The following is a 19,791-nucleotide window of genomic DNA, read 5'->3' as shown; positions in this document are numbered from 1 at the left end:
GGGTTTTCTTTTCTTTTGGGGGGGATAAAATTATATCTGTAGGTGTTAGTATCTTATCAACTAGAAAGTGTTATATGACTGTAATTACATGATCTTCATCATAGATATTGGAATATGGAGCTATTTAATAGAGCCTTTTAAAAGCATACACATTTGTGTAGAAACCACATTTCATGATGTGTGAAGTTACACACACTTTAATCAAAATGGATCAGTTGGGTTCAGATACACAGTTAAGGACATTATGCCTTGTTCTGTTTTTTTGTATGAGTGTGACACTCAGCTGTATATACTTCGTATTTAAATAGAGGCCCTTACGCATGATTCATATCTTACATAATAGTAGGTTTTTAGAAACTTGTTTATTTAACTTGTATTGTGGACTCTGCTTTCCAGGGAAGATGTGCCTCCTCCAAAGAGCCGAACATCCACTGCCAGAAGCTACATTGGCAGCAATCATTCATCCCTGGGATCCATGTCTCCTTCCAACATGGAAGGGTATTCCAAGACTCAGTATAATCAAGTACCAAGTGAAGACTTTGAACGTGCTCCTCAGAGTCCAACTCTTCCACCCGCTAAGGTAGCTGCCCCTAATCTAAGTCGAATGGGAGCGGTTCCTGTGATGATTCCAGCACAGAGCAAGGACGGGTCCATAGTATAGAGCCTCTTACCTCTCTTCTTTGTTCTCAATATTTTTTTTCTTCTCTTGATATATTAAAGTCTATTCTAGTCTAAATTTTGTTACCAGTCTCAAAAAAAAAAAAAAAAAAAAAAATAGTTAACCAGAAACTGTAAGAAATATGCTTCACAAAATTTTATTTGGTTATATTGAAACAATAAAATCATCTGTAGTTAGTAAAGACAAATTCATCATCTGGAAAAAGGTGGATTTTTTAAAAGAGGTTGATTTTAAAGGTATCTGAATATTAATACATAAGTAAGATGTAGCATTTTGAATATTAAATCATAGGTGAAGAAATTTGTGAACATACATGCATACCAAGTTGGTACTTGAGTCATCTAAAGTGGCAATTTATAATTTCTACCATTATTTTAAAGATGTTTGTCTCATTTATTTATGACTCAGCAATGTCCCCCAAATTAGTAAAGACATATTGTCTACGGCCATACCATCCTGAACGTGCCTGATCTTATCTGATCTTGGAAGTAAAGAAATATCCATGGCAAAAATACTCATGTATGTTTTTACTTGTTTTTATAGCCTCTTTGAAAATGTTAAAGATGTTTGGAATATCTCTAATAACAGAAAACACTACAGCGTTTTAGAAATGACTAGTTTTTTTTTATTGCTAAGTTATTCATAAGCCTTGTGTAGGCAATTATTTTTAAATTTAATTGATAGACTGCTACAGGCAATAGGAGCATCATAACCTCTTTTATATGCTCAAGAACAGAAGCATCAACAAATTCACTTAGAACATTTGCTTTAGCTACATATAGAGTTGGCACCATTGGTCCAATAGCAGGGGTACATTTTAAGTGTTGAATGATCTGATACCTTGAGGCCTGTGGGCATCTGCATGTGGTGACCAGCTAGATCCAGATGTATTTCAGTGTCCACAACTAAATACTGGCTCTCCACTTTAGGTGATGTTTTTCTAATAAGAAAATATTATAATTCATTTATTATTTGACAGTTATAAATGAAAATGTCCTAATTATTGCTACTAAATTTTAAAGTGGTATTTTGTTTGCTTTGGTGTATTTTTTGTTTTGGGTGGTATTGCATATAATGTGTACTTGAATGCAATTTCCGGAGGGTATTTTCATCATAGACTCAGAGATTCAATACATTTTACACAAATAAGGATCCTCCACCAATGCTGTATTGCAGACTTGGGAGGACATATAGTTACTGTTGTGTGGCCAAACATGTCTTTGTGTAGTTTCAGCAAATCAAGTTGAACTTTGAAAAAATTTGTCTGAAGTTTTGTGAAAGCAATTTATTCTTGAAAAAAGAAAAGTAAAAGGAGTCAAGGAAATACTCCTGCCTGCCAAATGTGTTTAAGTAGAAGAAAGTGGATTTATTGTATTTCCCTTAAGATTGTGAGGGAGTGTGCATATAGTAGAATGAGCCAACAGTTTCATAGTAAATAAAGTCTGTAATAAATTATTTCATTAGCTCTAAAGCCTTTTCCCTAGATTTTAGTAGGGAGTTGGTTTCTGTTAATCTCTTTGGGTGCTTTGGGTGCTGTGGTGGTAAATTCTACATTATGAATTAATGTTGGCATGTATTCACAATTAGGCAGAGTGTTGTGTATACTTTTTAATGGTAAATTTAAGCTGAATGTCTGCATAATGGGTTAGTGTACAGTTTTACATATTTGGAAACATTTTTAAGTAGATTTTTAACCTTACATAAAGTTGCTTTTTATACTTCTGTTAACATCTTCATCTGTGCCTTTTTGGGTATTTTAATTTCTTTCATGACTTTCTGGTGCCTATGAGCTAGCTATCACCTACCCGAAAGGTGCTTAGAGGTGAAGGTACTGTTTCTGAAAACACATCACTGTGACACCTTTTAATCCTCATTCTTTGAATCTTGCCTCTCTCTCTCTGTTCTTTTTTGATGTAACTTAAGTAATTGTGTTCTTCATAAAAATTTTAAAACTTTTAAGATCCCCAATACTCTTTGACTGTGTTTCTGATTTCGTAACAGTAGTTATTTTTGAATGCCAGATGTTTAACTTGTTTTATAAAGATATTGTAAGACTAAAACAGAACACAAACTTCAATAACAAAATAGTTTTGACCTGTCCAATTTCTGATTTTATGCTGTCAATCAAAGGAGAAATTATTGTAGAAAGTAGACCTGTGTAAGATTTTCCTTCTGTTAAACTCTATATTGGATTTGACTATAAGTAAATCAGAATCTCTTCTAGAAAGTATTTTAGTTCAGATCCTGAGCAGATCTTTCAGGTATGATTAGGTTTAAGAGGACCCAGCTCAGTTTTAGACTTACTATTTCTCCATTTACTCTTTTAGTGTAAATTTCACTTGTTCCAAAGGTCAGGTAGTATGAGTAATTTCCCAAATAATTCTCACTGATAATTTTAATTGAACCATAGATCAACTTCTAGAATTACTACTTAATGATCAAGTAATTCAATAAAAAAATTATTAAACTATTTGAACTAGAGTGTCAGTAATATTAGTCAAGGACAACACTATCTTTAAAGCAAAACTGTTAGATTCCACTTTATTCCTGAGAGATTTTAGTACCATCTTTTAAAGTTACATTGGATAATTTGAAGAGAAGTGATACTGTAGATTAATATGGCTCTGTGTTTTGTACTTTATAGATATTCTCATTATTATTGGCTAATATTAATATTTCCCTGTTAGAAAGCCTTTCCCCCACCCCCCAAAAAACAAAACAAAACAAAACAAAAAAAACTTCTTGATTATACTCACCAGTTATTCTGGGCAAATTTTTCCTTTACATTTAAGTTGTCTTCCAAGGATTTGTTACAGTGGAAACACAGCCTGAGTGTATTGTAGGGAGAAGTTAATTGAAAACTTCAAAATCCATATAGATTATGGATACAAAGAAATATCTGAATTCTATTTAAAAGATAATTTTAAAAATTTTAGTGAGTCCTGGAAATCTGGATCAAGTAAAGGGGCAAGTAAACATTTCGATTAAATATAAGAAAAACTCATTGCATGAACTTGGCTATCAAATTATGTAATATGTGGCTTAATAAAATAACTATTCTCAGTCTGTTTTTGTGTGCGTGCAGCATGTAAGTTTGAAATTATGTGAATGTTAATAGTTTTTTTTTCTAACTCTCATTTCAACAGTGTTTAGGGCTTTCAGATGCCTTATTCTAGTGTAAACAGGAAAAGTTCATATTTTTTGTGGTTAATACTTTGATGTGTCACATATGGAATAGTTTGTAGAAAATGTTGGCACAATTTTAGATTTTCAGTGGCTTGTGACATATTATATATATATATATGTATATATATTTATAATGTTTCCGTGTTTAGTAGTATAAATGTTCTGGGCAAGTTTTAATATTTCAAATGTCTTTGGATATTCCAGCAATAAAGGCAACATGTTCTGCAATAGAATTTCATACTTGTTTGCCTGCTTCAACACTAAAATAGTCTGTAATTGATCACACACTCCTTTTATAATTGTTATAGAAGCAGGGAAGAATTATAAATAAATTCTGTGAATTGTGGTTCTGTTTATTTCTCTTTAGGGAAGGCCAATCATTTATCTTATGGATGTTAACATTAGTCTATTAAAATCCTATTTTGCAAAATACATATTCAATTTAGTAATTTAAGAAGATATTTAGTATAAGTTGTGTTTGGTTTCAGTCATGGACTCTAAAGGTTACATCAAAAAAGAGCTTTATGTTTTCTGCTAACTTGTTTTTTAACGACACAAGTGTTAAGAGAACCACAATTCACTGATCACTTATTCTTGTCCCTAAGTATGAATTTTAATGGTAAATACACTTGTACTACTGAGAACTATTTTGACACTTCATATTTGCAAAATAGAACATTGGTAGTATCAGTTTCAGATTTTATATTTAAAATTTCTGGCTTACATATCCAATGGTGCAGATTTTGAAATTTGTAAGAAAAAAACTTGTTTTAAAAACCAAAAACTTGCTCTTATAGTTTTGTGACCTTGTGTACTTTTGAAATAAAACCAAGAAAGCAGTTCTCTGCCTTGTGTGGCTTTATTGTGCCTTTTTTTAAGTGTCTACTAAGGCTTCAATATGTTATTCCTTCCTACTTTCCTGCATGAAGGATTCCCGTTTTTTCCCCCCATGTATCCTTCAACTGGGAAGAATAAAGATTGTAATAATCATATGTCAGTGAAAACATGTCAAACATACATATTTATTTTCTCACCCTGGTGTCTTTACATGATGGTATATATTTGAGGTGGACCCTCCAAAGTTGTGTCCTTTCAAAATTTTATAATATACACTCAGTTTTTCACCTGAATTAAAAATAAGCATATATGTATTAAATGTATACATGAACAAAATCTCTTGGACTGGGTAATTTATAAACAACAGAATTTTTTTTTTTCATTTTTGAGATGGGGTTCACTATGCTGCCCAGGCTGATCTCAAACTTGTGAACTGAAGTAATACTTCTGCCACTGTCTACAGGGACTACAGGCTTGTGCCACAGTGCCCAGCCAAACAACCAAAACTTATTATTGCTTATTGCTTATTTCTGGAGGCTGGGATACATGATAAAGGAGGGCATGCATAGCTTAAGTGTCAGGTGGGAACTTAGCTCTCTGCTTCAAAAATGGCACCACTTCCTGTGTCCTCAGAAGGCCCGAGTTTTTTATGTAAGGGTGTTGATTCCATTTAAAAAGGTGGAGTCCTTGTGACTTGGTCATCTCCTAAAGCCCTTATCTCTTAATACTATGACATTGAGTGTTAAGATTTCAACATAAGAGTTTTAGGGGTAACTAAAACATTCAGACCATAGCAGCATCTCATTATGGTTTAAATTAAGTTATTCTCATTGATGTTAAACACTGACTTCAAGACAAACCAGGATGGGGTATTAATGCTTCTGTAAGAAGACTTGTTGAGGAAGATTTTGTTTACATGAGTTTTTCTCAGCCTCAGCACTACCAACATTTTTGGCTGGGTAATTTTTTGTTATAGGAAACTGTTCTGTGCATGTAGGATGTTTAGCAGCATCTCTGGCTTCTACCCATTAGATGCCAGTAGCAACCTGGTTCCCACTCATATAATTGTGATAATGAAAAGTGACCCCCAAACATTGCCAGAATGTCCCCTCAGTGTAGGCAAATCACTTCCATCTGAGAACCAGTGACTTATACTAATGTGAAATTTTTCTACTCTGGGATTAAGAAATGAAAAGCACAGGATTTAGAGTGAGAAATGTTTGAATATTGCTTATTATTAGTTGCTTTACTTCAGTCTCAGTATTTAAAACAGGGATAAAAATACCTATATCATACCACACCACATAGGACATTGGGAAATTGTAAAGAGAGAGATTAGTATAATAATGAAAATTCTTTGTATTCATTCCTGATAGCTGAAATGTGGAAAATGACATAGACTTCAAAGAATCAAGATTATAATAACATATGCTAAGTGAAATTACTGAGTATAATTTAATTCCATTAATTTAGATCATAGTTAAGTCTTATAGCTCTACACCAGATTATATTTCTGGTTGATTAAGTAACAAATAGCAAAGCTGATTAAATTGAGATGATATTGAATAAGAAGTAATTTGTCATTATAGTTTAGTTTATGTCAGAGGCATACATAATTGAATGGGATCTTAAGATGCAATCATAGCAACCATGAAAACATAAGCAAACGAGTCCTAGAAACTAAGCTTCTTATGTGTAAATCAAATGTGCTTTACTGTTTTTTAGATAATTTAAAAATCATTTTAAAATTATTTCTTAAATGTTAATTTTTAAATTATTAAAATTTTAAATTCTATTAAGTATTTATTGGGGAAAAGAGTCACTGCCCTAACCACAGAAAAAGATGTTATATTCTTGATTATGGATATTAAAAGAAGAATGTCTGAAGCTAATGAAAAGCTGAGAAGTAAAATTTCAGTCTAGGTAACCAGGGCCTAAGTTCTTGATCAACTTCTCCTTTATTGCTGAGCTATGAAAATTCTAACTCTGTAATAAAGAATGGGAGAGTTGAGAAAAATACAGGAAATTATAAAGTTTAATGTCAATTACAAACAATGTATTAGAAGCTCTTATGATCTTAGCTTGTCCTGTAAGCCGTTCTCCCGTCCTAGTGGATTAGTTGTATTAAAAGGTAAATATGATCATATTAAAAATCAGATCATTTTAACATGACACAAAAGCCTTCTCACAGTTCATTATATTTCTCTATGGTTTATTTTCTCCACACCTCCACATAGAACTGGGTGATAGCCATCCTCAATAGCTAAGGGTACGGTTTCATATTTCTGTGAACATGTAACTTCTTAGGCCAGGCAGCAACCATTTCTTTTTTTCTTATCTAATGCATATTTGCCCTACAACTGTTAAGTTCAAACTCTCTTTTGAGTCATTTTTCCTGATTCACACCCAGTCTGAGCACATGACTAAAGCAGGGGTACTTCTGGGCCCTCCACATTACCAGTGCACAAAAAAGTCTTTGACATTCTAATTGATGTACATGCTTAATATACCTCTCAGGAGTCAAGGTGGTTTATGTACCTCAGTCCCAATGCCTAACCATATGACTTGCAAAGTGCATAGTTAATGTTGAGTGGATGTTTAATAAGGAAATGAACACTTAGGGACAAGCATTAATTTATTAAGTTAGGGTCAGCAAAATGCCTGACCTGGTCTCTAAAAGGCAATCTCATGAGAAAAAAAGGTGAGTTGAGTACACAGTGAGAGAGAAAAGGCTATACTTGGCTTAAAAGGCAAACTTGCCCAAATATAGAATGGGGTGACCTGATTGAGTAGGAGCTTGCACTAAAACAGGATTCATTGCTACAAAATCTGGAGAAGCATCTTAGAAATTCCTAAAGCCTTCCTTAGAGATTACAACTGCGTAGGTCTGGGGAGAAGTCAGTGGTAACTCTTCTCTGCCAGATTATTTCAATATGTACAACTTTGGGAACCTCTGACTGATCTAAGAAATTCAGATAACTGATTTCCAAGCTCAGTCTCTAAGGGCAAAATAGTTTTTTTCTTGCAAACATCTGACTTCAAACATATCTGACTGTACTTGTAGTATGTCTGAAAGAAAACATACTTAAAAGCTGTTGCCTGATTTTTGGTAGAGTAATATTTTTGATATCAGAAATTAGGGAAACCTGCTTAGATACCAAAAAACACCATTTCTTAGATTTCTAGTTTCCAAAACAATAGTAGGGTATCAGTTATTTTTGAGTCTTTTTAAAATGGCAAATTATCTGAAATGGTTGGTCATGGACAAGTCATTTCTATGTGTTAATTGTATTAATTTGCTAGAGTTACCATAAGAAATTGCCACAAACTTTGTGGCTTAGATACAGAAAGTTAATGTGTCTTAATAGTTCTGGAGGCTAGAAGTTCAAAATCAAGCAGGGTTGGTACCTTCCAAGGGCTGTGAGGGAAGGATCTGTTGCTTGTAGATGGCCTGTTTCTCTTCACACAGCCTTCCCTCTATGAAAGTTGTCCAAATTTCCCCTCTTTTAAGGACACCAGTCATGTTGGATTAGGACCCACCTTAATGACTTTATCTTAACCAGTTGTTTCAGTAACAAATCTATTTCCAAGTAAGATCATATTTTCAGTTATTGGGGAGACTAAGACTTCAACATGGTTAGGATGGTGGGGGAAATTCAACTCAACAGTAATTGATCACAAATTATGAAGAGGGACTAAAGATAGTGAAAGTTGGTGTGGAACAGATACGCAGAGGATTTTCTGTTCCAGTGATATAATAAAAATACCAACATCAGAAGTTATATTATGATCTTAAATTGCCTCCTTCTCACTCTAGGAGTATACTGCTTATATTTCAAGTATGGATGACAGTAATACACTTTATAAACATCAGAGCTTGTCAAGTGAAAAAGGAGTAGTTGGTGGTTATGAACTTTTTTTCCAGTGTATCTTGCTGACAAGATGAAACTTTTTCAGGGAAGTAGAACTTTGAAGAAGTTCTTTAAGTTATTCATAGGAGAGCTCTTTACAGATTTAAATCGTTTTCTGTAGTTCAATATTTTGAAAAGATAATAATACACAGTGTAGGATGAAAGTCACCTTCTCACCCATGTTCTCAGTTTCTGTTACCACTTGCCCTTCAAAAGGCATAACAATTGCTTTTTAAATTTAATAGGTTATCTATGCACAGAACACAAAATCAAAAGCATGAATATATCATGAAAACTATGATCAGTCTTTATCCTGGGAGTGTTAGACTCTCACACACACACACACACACACACACACACACGTTCTTATGTTTTTGAGTTTGTCCTGAACATTTATTTAAAAAAAAAAAGTTAATAGTGAATGGATTGGTTACGAGGGATCAAGGGATTATTAGGTTTTGGGTTGGAGCAACTGAGTGGAGAATTGAGGTGGGAAAGATAGTATTAGCAAATATTAAAGTAGAAAGAGTCCTGTTTTAACCTTGCAACATGTAAAATATTAGAATCTAGGCAAGGTGATAGTTGGCAGGTGAATTATGAACTTGAACCAAAGTAGGGAAGTCAGAACTTGAGATAAAAATCCAGAAGTTGTAAGCATTAAGATAGAAATGGATGAAATCACCATTGCAGAGAATTTAGACAGAAATAAAAGCAGAAACTAGAGCAGTGATTCTTCTAATGTGTGAAAGTTAAGGAATTAAGTGTTGAGCATATTGAGTTTGAGGAGTTTATTAGAGTATGCATGTGGAGATACTGAGTATGCAGTACATCTGGAGTGTGAGAAAAGACTGGATTGGAGACAAAGGACTAGGATTCTCGAGCATGTAAATGTTGGAGAAGTGGTAAAGATGGACTCAGTTTAATATGAAGTAGCGAAATGGAAAAAGAACATACGCATATGTGATTTTTCCCATTAACATTGTGTTAGCTTTTTGTCACTGAGACCAAAATACCTGGCAAGAGCAATGTAGAAGAGGAAAAGTTTATTTTGGGCTCATGGTTTTGGAGGTTCAGTCCATGGTCAACCAACCCATTGTTCTGAGCCTAAGGCAGAACAGCATGGCCAAAGGATATGAAAGAGGAAAGCTGCTCAACTCATGGCAACCAGAAAGCAGAGAGAGAACCAGTAGCCAGGGATGAGATACAATCTTCAAGGGGACACCCCCAGTGACCTACTGCCTCAGCCATGCACTGCCTACTTATAGTTACTACCCAGTAGTCCAAACTATTAATCCTTAAAACAGATTAATCCACTGATGAGGCTACAGCTCTTATCACTGCCTAAAAGCCTACCTCTGTACCTTGCTGTGTTGGGAACCATGCTTTTAAAACATGCCAGACAATTTCACAAGCTACTTTTGTTGATGCAATGATCTGCACACCACAACTTAAACTTAAATAACCTCTGGTAAGGAGAAAAGTGAAGTTCTGGCTCTTTTTTTTTTTTTTTTTTTTTTTTTTTTGCTTTGCCCTGCTCCTCCCCATCCCAATTATGGTAAGTACACTTAATATGAGGTCTACCATGTTAACAAAATTTTAAGTGTACAATACAGTATTGTTAATTATAGGCACAGTGTTGTACAGCTGATTCTAGAACTTAATTATCTTATATATACTGAAAAATTTTACTTGTAGATTAACAACTCCTGATTTCTCCCTCTCCCCAGCCCTTGGCAACCATGAGTTTACTATTTCTGTGTGTTTTATTTTTTTAATATCATTGATACAAGTGGTATTATACAATATTTGTTCTTCTGTGACTGATTTCTTAGGATAATGGCCTCCAGGTTTATCCATGTTGTCACATAGGACATTTCTTTTTTAAGGCCAAATAATATTGCTTTGTATACATATACTACTACATTTTCTTTATCCATTCGTGAATCTATTAACATTTTGATTGTTTTCACATCTTTGCTGTTTTGACTAATTCTGCAGTGAACATAGGAGTGAAAATATCTCTTAAGATTGTGATTTTCGATGAATACCCAGATAAATACCCATTTTCTTTTTGGATAATACCCAGAAATGGATTTCCTGGATCATATGGTAGTTCTATTTTTAACTTTTTGAGGAATCTCCATTTTATATTGCATAATGGCTGCATCAATTTATGTTCCCAGGAGTATACAAGGGTTTCATGTTTTTCCATATTTTTATCAACACTTGTTATCTTTGGGTTTTTTTTTGTTTCTTTATTTTTAAATAGATGTCATCCCTACAGGTGTAAGGTGAAAAGTTCTGATCTTTTTAAGTCAAAGACACACAGGTTATATAGCCACAAGATGAATGAAATAATCGAGAATGAGTGTTTAGAGTGAGATGAGGACCCAAGTGAGCAACCAGGGCACAAGAGAACTGAAAAGAAGCAATTCTGAGAATGAAATCACTCATGACAGACAAGTTCCAGTGGAATGGTCTTGAGAGTGCTGGTAAGATTTGGATTATAAATTCATTAGACCTGGCCTATTCAAGGCATGGTACTTTTTACTGGGAAAGAATAAGTGCTCAGTAAGTATTTGTATAAAGGCATTTGTTCCATTCTTGCTGTTTTATAAACAGTAACAATCTTTCCTATTCTCTTTCTACTCTTTATAGAGGATTTGGAAGCATCTAACTTCAGGAAAACATGAAGTGGTCTATGGATCACTTTAGAAATTAGAACCCACCTGGTTATGGAAACAAATAGATGGCTATTTGACTTAATTTCCCTATGTTCTCCTACATGAAAGTTGATTAAAACTGTTGCTTCTAGGTTTATTTTCTTGAAACATGATGTTCACTCTCTTGCTCAAAAGCTTTCCTACCTAACTTCTAATTTAAAGTTCAAAGCTTTGCTGGGTGTAGTGATGCACAATTGTAATCACAGCGATTAGGGAGGTGGAGGGAGGAGGATTGCAAATTCAGGACAGCCTGAACAATTTAGGGAGACCCTGCCTCAAAATAAAAATAAAAAGGAGCGGAGACATAGCTCAGTGATAGAGTGCTCCTGGGTTTAGTCCCCAGTAATGCCGGAAAAAAAAAAAAAAAAAAATTTAAGTCCAAAACTTATGCTGGCTTTTCATTTTTACACCTGACTCTCCACTCTCTTACTTACCCTACCCTAACACTTGCTTATACATGTATTTATTTTTTCTTTAGGAATAAAATTTTATATGAACGTACTTTTTAATTTAATTATTCCTTTCAAATTATCCTGTATTCACCTGTGTATTCCATATAAAACTTTTCTTTAAAATCATACATTACATCAATATAATTATTTAGCCAGTCCAATTGGCAGCCATTGAAACAATTCCATTCTTATATCAGTATGAATAAATTATAAGCAGTACATATATATATATGTATGTATGTCATTTTACATATGTGTGAATATATCTAAGATAAATGTCTAAAAGGAGAGATAATGAGTAGAGTATTTTGATTGTAAAAATACTCTCCTAAAGTGTGGTAGCATCTTATGTTCTCAGTGGATGAGAGTGCTTAATTCCAATAAATCTTCATCAATACTCTATCCAAATTTATGATCTTTCCTGATTTCAGGAGAAAATTATTTTGTGGTCTAAAATTCTATGTTATTTGTTCACTTGATCAATTTTTCCTTTGTGTAAACAGCATTTCTATTTTGGAGAACTGGGTTGGTATCCTTTGCCCATTTTTCTTTTGTACGTTTATTATGCTAACTTGGAGGAGTTCTTAAACATTAATAAGCCCTTTATATGCACTTTTTTCCCTCAGTTAATCATTTCTCCTTGGCTGTTTATGGATTTGCCCTTTCCTGACCATGTAATCCTAATTCTTCCCTAAATCCCACTACCCAAGAAGCCACCTCCAAACCTTTCTGGTTCAATCAGACTTCTCCCTTCTTGTACTCTCAAAGAAGCTGAGGTTCTCAATTCTCTGAGCAGATGTCAGACTTCTCATAGGTGGAGAAATCTTTACACCCAAATACTCAACATATAATAGATTCTCAGAAATCTTTATTGGTGATAACACTAACAGCTTTGGCTATGTTCTTATTAAGCTACTGCCACATCATCCCCATTACATCACAGTGTTTCTCATTCATTCATTGTCATTTTTTTGTTGTTGTAGGAATTTTTCCCTAAAATAGTTTTATGGAATCAGTACAAACTAGACTAATGAAGAAAATAAATTTTCTTATGCCTAAAAAGAAGATGTATCTAGGTTACATGTTAGGTCAACTGTCATACACTATTCCAAGTTGAATGTTGGCTGCTGGCGCTGTGCTCTTTTAGTATTGCTAAGTAGGACATCTTTCCTCTCACATAGTCCTAGAACTGTCAACAGTAAGAACATTTCTAGGGAACAGTAGAATGACCCTATAATTCTGGGAGGACAGAGTGTGATAAAGTAAAAAAACAATAAACTGTTTGAAAATTACAATCTCTCAATATTCTCTAGTCTTTTAATCTGACAAGGTGGGGACATTTTATATGTTCACACAAACATCTACTTCAGTACCAAAGCAATGTGTGAAACACAGTATCTTGTCCTCCAAAGTAGCCACAGATGATTTGGTCTTGCTGACACAGTTTAAAATTTATGTGGCTCCCCAGCACTCAAGTAAGACTATTTTAGTGTTAAAATACTCAAAAATGAAGAAATACAAGTATAGACCTCTCTTCCCATTTGCTCAAAGAAAATTGTTTTAAAAATTCAGCGCTATCCCAATTATCACATGGGAATACTTTTTGGATCCTTTCTTTGAGAACAATTTATAAAAACATCCAGAAAGACGTTAGGATTTTGTCTCTGTTAAAATACCCTGCAATAGATTCTAGAGAAATTAGGGCTGCTCATAGGTATAGCACTTCACTTAGATCTTAACTTTGTTTTTGTTGCTGGGCTAGAAAGGGCTTCATTATGCCACAAGTTAGAGTTTTTCAAGGTTTGCAATAAGAAATTCTTATTTTTACCTTTTTAATGCAATCAACTTGGAAGGTAAAGGTTTCTGCTTGCCTGTGATTTAAAATAAATGGAAGGATTCAGTTGGAAGCAGTAAGTATAAAGGTTAAGAGTTAAGGATCTGGAGTTAGAGATGTGAATCCTGGCTCAGTCACTGAGAAAATGAGGAACAAACTGTTCATGACTATACATAAGATAAAGTGCCCAGCACAGCACCTGGCTGGTGTTGCCATTAATGTGTGATGATTCTTATTAAAGATGAAGCTTTAGCTTTTTTTTGTTTTGGTCTGTAATAGGGATGTGAAGATAATCTTCTAAGAGAACCGAGTACTATGGCACATGTCAGTCAATATACACGTCATGGTGTCATCCTTTCATTACGTTGGTCATTACCTTGCAGACTCTCATATTTTACTGTTAAGGACTTGCAACTCTGAAAATGAAAATTCCTGCTCTCAAGATGGCAAAGCAAGAGTAGGGAACAAATGCTTCAGAAAGAAAATGCTTACTTGATGAAAGATGGCATTTTAGAGGCAGTTTTGTTTTTCAACCAGATACAGAGCAGTTGAAATCACTGTGAGTGATACAGTAACAAAGATATCACTGTATAATGCTGTTTTCTAGTTCAACATCATTTTATGAAAAAAACAAGATCCAGAAAAGTTTTGATTTCCCAAGGCCACATAGTTAGAATCCAGGTCTCCTGCTTTCTGGTGTACTGTTTTCCTAGGAACCTTGAGTTCTTGGCACCAGCCCCTAAATGGAAGAGTTAAGAGTGTAACGTTTCTTTATTCCCCTCACGGCTCCCCTTGCCAACACCAGCCAGAGGGAAGGCCTTGCTAGTTGACTCTTAACTGGTGCCTACTGTCCCCTGCTTGAAACATGGTCATTGATGCCCTGGGCACACCGAGTGTTAGGAACCCAACTCTTCTTTATGTCCATGGCCCCAGTGAGAAGTGTATGCTTAAAGTAACCTTTGTTTGGTATCAGTTGCTTGTGATTGCTATACTTGTTATAATTTACATAAGTAAATAGTACATATCAACTATGCTAAATATGATGATGACAACATATCTAAGGAAAATTAAATTCTGATTCTGGGAATGGAGATGCAGCTCAGTAGTAAGAGTGCTTACCTAGCACACATAAAAGGTCCTGGGTTTGGTCTCCAGCACTGGGGTGGGGGAACATGATTGTGCTGTCATATTGCTTTAAAAGTATATTAAATTTTCACTCTACTGAAAAGAAACTAAACTTTAAATGAGGATCCATATGTTATGGATACAGATGACAGAGAAAACAGATAACTTCTAACAATAGACGCCCACCCCCCATTTTTTTGCCAGTACTAGACCTTGTACACATACTATGCATGCATTGTACTTCTAAGTTACATCTCTAGACCAGAATCATCCTTCACAGCAAGTTACTGATTTATGGTAGTCTAACTTAGGCCTTTTTAACTTTATGATGGTGCAAAAGTGACAGGCAAAAAAAAAAAAAAAAAAAAAAAAAAAAAAAAGTGATATTCAGCAGAAACTATTTGGAATTGAAATTTCTTTTTTCTGGGCTAGCAATATGCAAATATGATACTCTCTGGCAATGGTGGGCAGTGGCAGTGAGTCCCTACTCTCAGTTGGCCTTGGGGGTCTCAAATTGATGCTTTATAATATACTATGTTGCTAAGCTATAGGTTCAGTATATTAAATGCCTTTTCAAAATTTAGATATTTTCAACTTACGATGGTTTATCAGGATGTAACATGATCATAAGGAGCATCTGTAGGACAAAAATTGGTGACTGAAATTATATTGATGTATTTAAACATTTAAAATGTTTCAGGAATTTATTTTATCTAATGGATCCCCATCTACATTTTATTTTATTTGCCTGATTGTGTCAGGGAAGAGGGACTGTACTGTAAACCTGTATAGCTAATCTTTGTCACACCCTGCATTTTAACATTTGCGTGTTCCTCCCCAGATATCTATCAAATATCACAAATGTATTTTCAAAATTATTTGCCAGATAATTTTTTTTTGTTACCAATTCAAATTTAAAAATACAATCTATCTTATCACTGGCACTCACTTTTATCAGAGGAATTGAACCTAAGGGCACTTTATCATTGAGCTACATCCCCACCCTTTTTTATTCGGAGACATGGTGTAAGTTGTCCAGGCTGGTCTTGAATTTACAATCCTCTTGCCTCAGGTTCCTGAGTCTCTGGGATTACAGGTGTGTGACACTGTGCCTGGATTTATCTGTCTTTTGATCTGTACCTTTTATTTACCTTTAAAAGGTAAATAATATCCTTAATATTTGTGCTTTCTCTTCCTGAATGGCAGCTTTCCTACTATGGCAGCTTAGTTATTTTTAAACATACCAAGAAGATGTAAACATCAGGTATACCTGTATACACTGCAAGCAAAATTTAGTAATACTCCTCAGTACAGTCTATCAGAATTCTTATAGAAAGATTTGATTGTCATAATGAATTTTCTGTTTTTATCTCTTGCATTCTTATACTTACATCTAGCAGATAGAATTAGCAGGTTGCAATTAACCAGACAAAAGAAACATGAAATAGGTTTCACTTGGTAACAACTCAGATGACAAAAATTATATATTTTCTATGTTCCAGACACTTTAAACAAAGTTCAAAAACTTTAATAGTTTCTTTTTATTTATTTATTTATTTTTTTGCAGTGCTAGGAATCAAACCCAGGGCCTTGCCCATGCCAGGCAAGTGCACTGAGCTATATCCACAGCTCCCCTTTCCAATCATTATATTTTTTTACTACCTCTTCTATGGAAGTGTTTGATGGATGATTTATAAACAAACAAAACAATGTTTGTTTCCCATTGAATTTAATGAAATGATCACATTGGTTATTTTTCTGTTGAATTTTACAGCTTTAGATATTAATTTGACCCTAGTAAATGTATTATACATATATTTTGTATGCATAAACTTAAAAAATTTGCAGTTGTTATGACATCAACTTCTGGTAATGAAAGATTATATAACTCATTCATTATTCCTTAAAGGAATAATCCCCATCACTACAGATGGCTTATACTAAGATACTTGATGAAAAGACTTTCAAAAAGCCTGGGTCTACTGGTAACTTATTGACTAAATAAGTTAAGGCACATGTATTTGAAAGTATGAAACTATTAAAAATCATATTTAAGAAAATCAGTGATATAAAAATATTCCATATTTTCAAATGATGACCATAAAATGAATATTTTTCGTAGCATAACACAATAGTACAGGAGCATATCGAAGTAAAAGCTCTTCCATCCTCTAAAATATTAATAGTAGCTGTATCTTCTAGAGGGATAATGGGTGCTTTTATTTTCTTTCTTTGTTTTTGTGTATTTGTTTTCCTGTGAATAATACTTCTATAACAAAAAAAATTTATGATATATAATAACTACAGCATCCTAAAACTATTGAAAAATCAGTGCTTCAGAGTATCACCACTAGTGCTTTTTGTTTAGATATATTTTGCTATTCCAACCATTAGCTTAAGTTGGAAAAGAATATCTGATGCCCTCTTGTGGTAATTTTTATAGGTATTTTTTCTTTTCATTAAAATCTGGTCTAAACCCAGAAAATACCAAAATAGTATCTATTTTATTACTTTCTAAATGACAAAAAAAAAAAGGGTCATGCACTAGTATTAACAATTTAAGTTATAATCATTACTAATTATTTAAGAACTATATTCACAACCCTGTATCTACCTTCTAAAAGCTGGTGTCCTTAAGTCCCAATTGTGGATTACAGCACATGGGGCAAGTTATTTGAATAGTCAATTTCCTCATCTGTAAAGATAATACTAAGCATATTCAGGTTTCTCATAGAATGGAAAGCACTTACCAGTACTTAATTTCCATTTTACTAGATAAAATGCTTTTTATATGTATGTACACAGATTAATTATAATGATAACCTTAGCCTGTGATAAATGTAGGCAGATTCTATTATTATCCTTATCTTTTATTCTTTTTCACTCCTTATGTAAACATAATAGAACTTATGCATTTAATACTTGCACATACTGCAGTTTTACATTAATGATTTCATTCTATGATAAACTTAAAACTATTATTATCCTCCTCTTTTGCACCTATTTTCACCTCTCACATAAAATATCATGGACATCTTTTCACTTCAATAGACACCATTTTTTATTGAGTCATTCTTTTATAATATGAATGAGTTATAATCTTTCATTACCATGAATGCTACAATAAAACATTCTTGCACGCCAATTTTTGTATATTCGTGAAACTATTTCCATAGGCTGCTCAGTGATATGTAGTGTTTGTATTTTTGAAAAGTAAATCCATTGAACTTGTAGTAAACATTTTAAAAAATGGTTTTTGTCTTCTGTAGTTACATAGTAATAATACTTATTATAAAAATCTAAAAATTAAAGTGTTCGAAGTAGAAAATTATCTGCACTTGTCCCCTTTGCCCTGCTTCTGAGACATTATCTACTGTCAACTTGGTATTTTTTCAGATAATATATAGCCATCATTCTAGACATATTATTTTCATTGCCCCACTTGGAATATTTTGTTCTAAGTCATTATATATGAATGTATTCTCCTTTTTACATGGTTCCATGGTATTTTTCACAGTACTTCCTGAATAGATGTACAAAATTTATTTAATTGTTCATATCTTGGTTATTTTTGCCATCCCAAAATCTTTTTCAATCAACATATTTATTGGTCCCCTTATTTGAGTACTTCCATAGTAAGTTTCTAGAAGTGCAGTTGCTTGATTAAAAGATTTCTTTCTTTCAAAAAGATTATATACCTTTAATTCTTCACTAACACTAGAGAGAATGACTACTTACCCGCATACCTCACCAACAATGGGAATTATTATTTTTCAATTAAATGTTTTTTAACTGACAGATAAAAATGTACATATTTGTGGATACCAGGTAATGTTTCAATACATGTACACATTGTATAATGTTTAAACAATGGGTATTATTATGATCACCAACTCTATTTTAACTTGTATTTCTAGTGAAGAGGATATATTTATTGGCCAGGACACTAAAATTATGTCCAGAAATGATATATTAAAACTTTAATATGGATATAAATGATTCTTACCTTATAGATTTATTTTATAAATTTTTATATAAATATACATGTATATACATAAAAACATGGTAAAATTTTTTCACCATGTTATGGCTAAATTGGTTATGTTTCCAATTCATATAAAAGTCCTTTCTGTAGCTAGATAGTCCTTTTGTACCAGGGATTGAACCTAGGGGTGCCTAACCACTGAACAACATGCCCAAACCACTGCTTTAAAAAAAATTTTTTTTTTTTGATACAGGATCTCACTTAGTTACTTTGGGCCTAAGTTGATGAGGCTGGTTTTGAATTTACAATCTTCCTGTCTTAACCTCCCAAGTCACTGGGATTACAGGTGTGTGCCACCACGCCCAGCTATAGACCTTTGAGGGTTGAAATGAATTCAATACTTTTATTTGTGCTGATTGTGTGCTTTAGAAATAAATACCAAACCACTGCAATTACAGTGATGTATCTGCTACAAATCCAAATGCATTTGTAATATGTTTTCTTAAGGGTTAAGTGTGTTCCTTTTTTTTTTTTTTTTTTGCTTTTGTTTTTGAGATGGAGTCTTGCTGTTACCCAGGTTGATCTCAAACTCAAGGGCTCAAGTAATCTTTTCATCTCAGACTCCTAAGCAGCTAGAACTGCAGGCATGTGCTACAATGTCCAGCTGTGTTTTCATTTTGGGTCCTTGGGATATTTTTAGAATTATACATGACAGAATCCTGGAAGATGGCCTAAACAGCTATGAAATTGGGAAGGTGATGGTTTCTACAATGAATGAAATGTACACATTTTAAACTGGAATCACATGAGCATTTCCTATTACTTGTGCTTTTGTGACAACTTGCCAGAATGTTGAGTCAAATACCATGCCATTTATAATGTAGGGATATTGTGTTTCCCTAAGAGCTTTGGTGTTATTGTTTCACACACTGGAATATAAATTCCAGAGAGTATAGGAAAAAAACCACACGTTAAATCATGAAATATTTGATAACTAAGAAAAAAAGAAGTTAACAACCGATAAACTTGGGCATTACTACAATTACTAGTTCTCTGGAT

General features: G+C 33.6%; 1 protein-coding gene across 4 annotated transcripts in view; it reads left to right on the top strand.

Annotated features, from left to right (window-relative positions):
* Window positions 1-19,791, top strand: part of CXADR (CXADR cell adhesion molecule) — a 62,528-nt gene that overhangs the window by 40,490 nt on the left and 2,247 nt on the right. For 2 of the 4 annotated variants that reach the window (XM_079101227.1, XM_079101225.1), the window contains one exon: window positions 397-4,706. In XM_079101227.1, coding sequence (XP_078957353.1) covers window positions 397-584 — 188 coding nt within the window. In that variant the 3' untranslated portion in view covers window positions 585-4,706. Of the gene's footprint in view, window positions 1-396; window positions 4,707-19,791 lie in introns of those variants that run through there. The other 2 variants (XM_079101226.1, XM_079101228.1) reach the window with 2 other exon arrangements.

Source organism: Sciurus vulgaris, assembly GCF_902686455.1.
Source record: "Sciurus vulgaris genome assembly, chromosome: 10".
NCBI classification, from domain to species: domain Eukaryota; kingdom Metazoa; phylum Chordata; class Mammalia; order Rodentia; family Sciuridae; genus Sciurus; species Sciurus vulgaris.
Note: the sequence above shows the minus strand (reverse complement) of the source record. Positions and strands in the feature narration are given on the sequence as shown.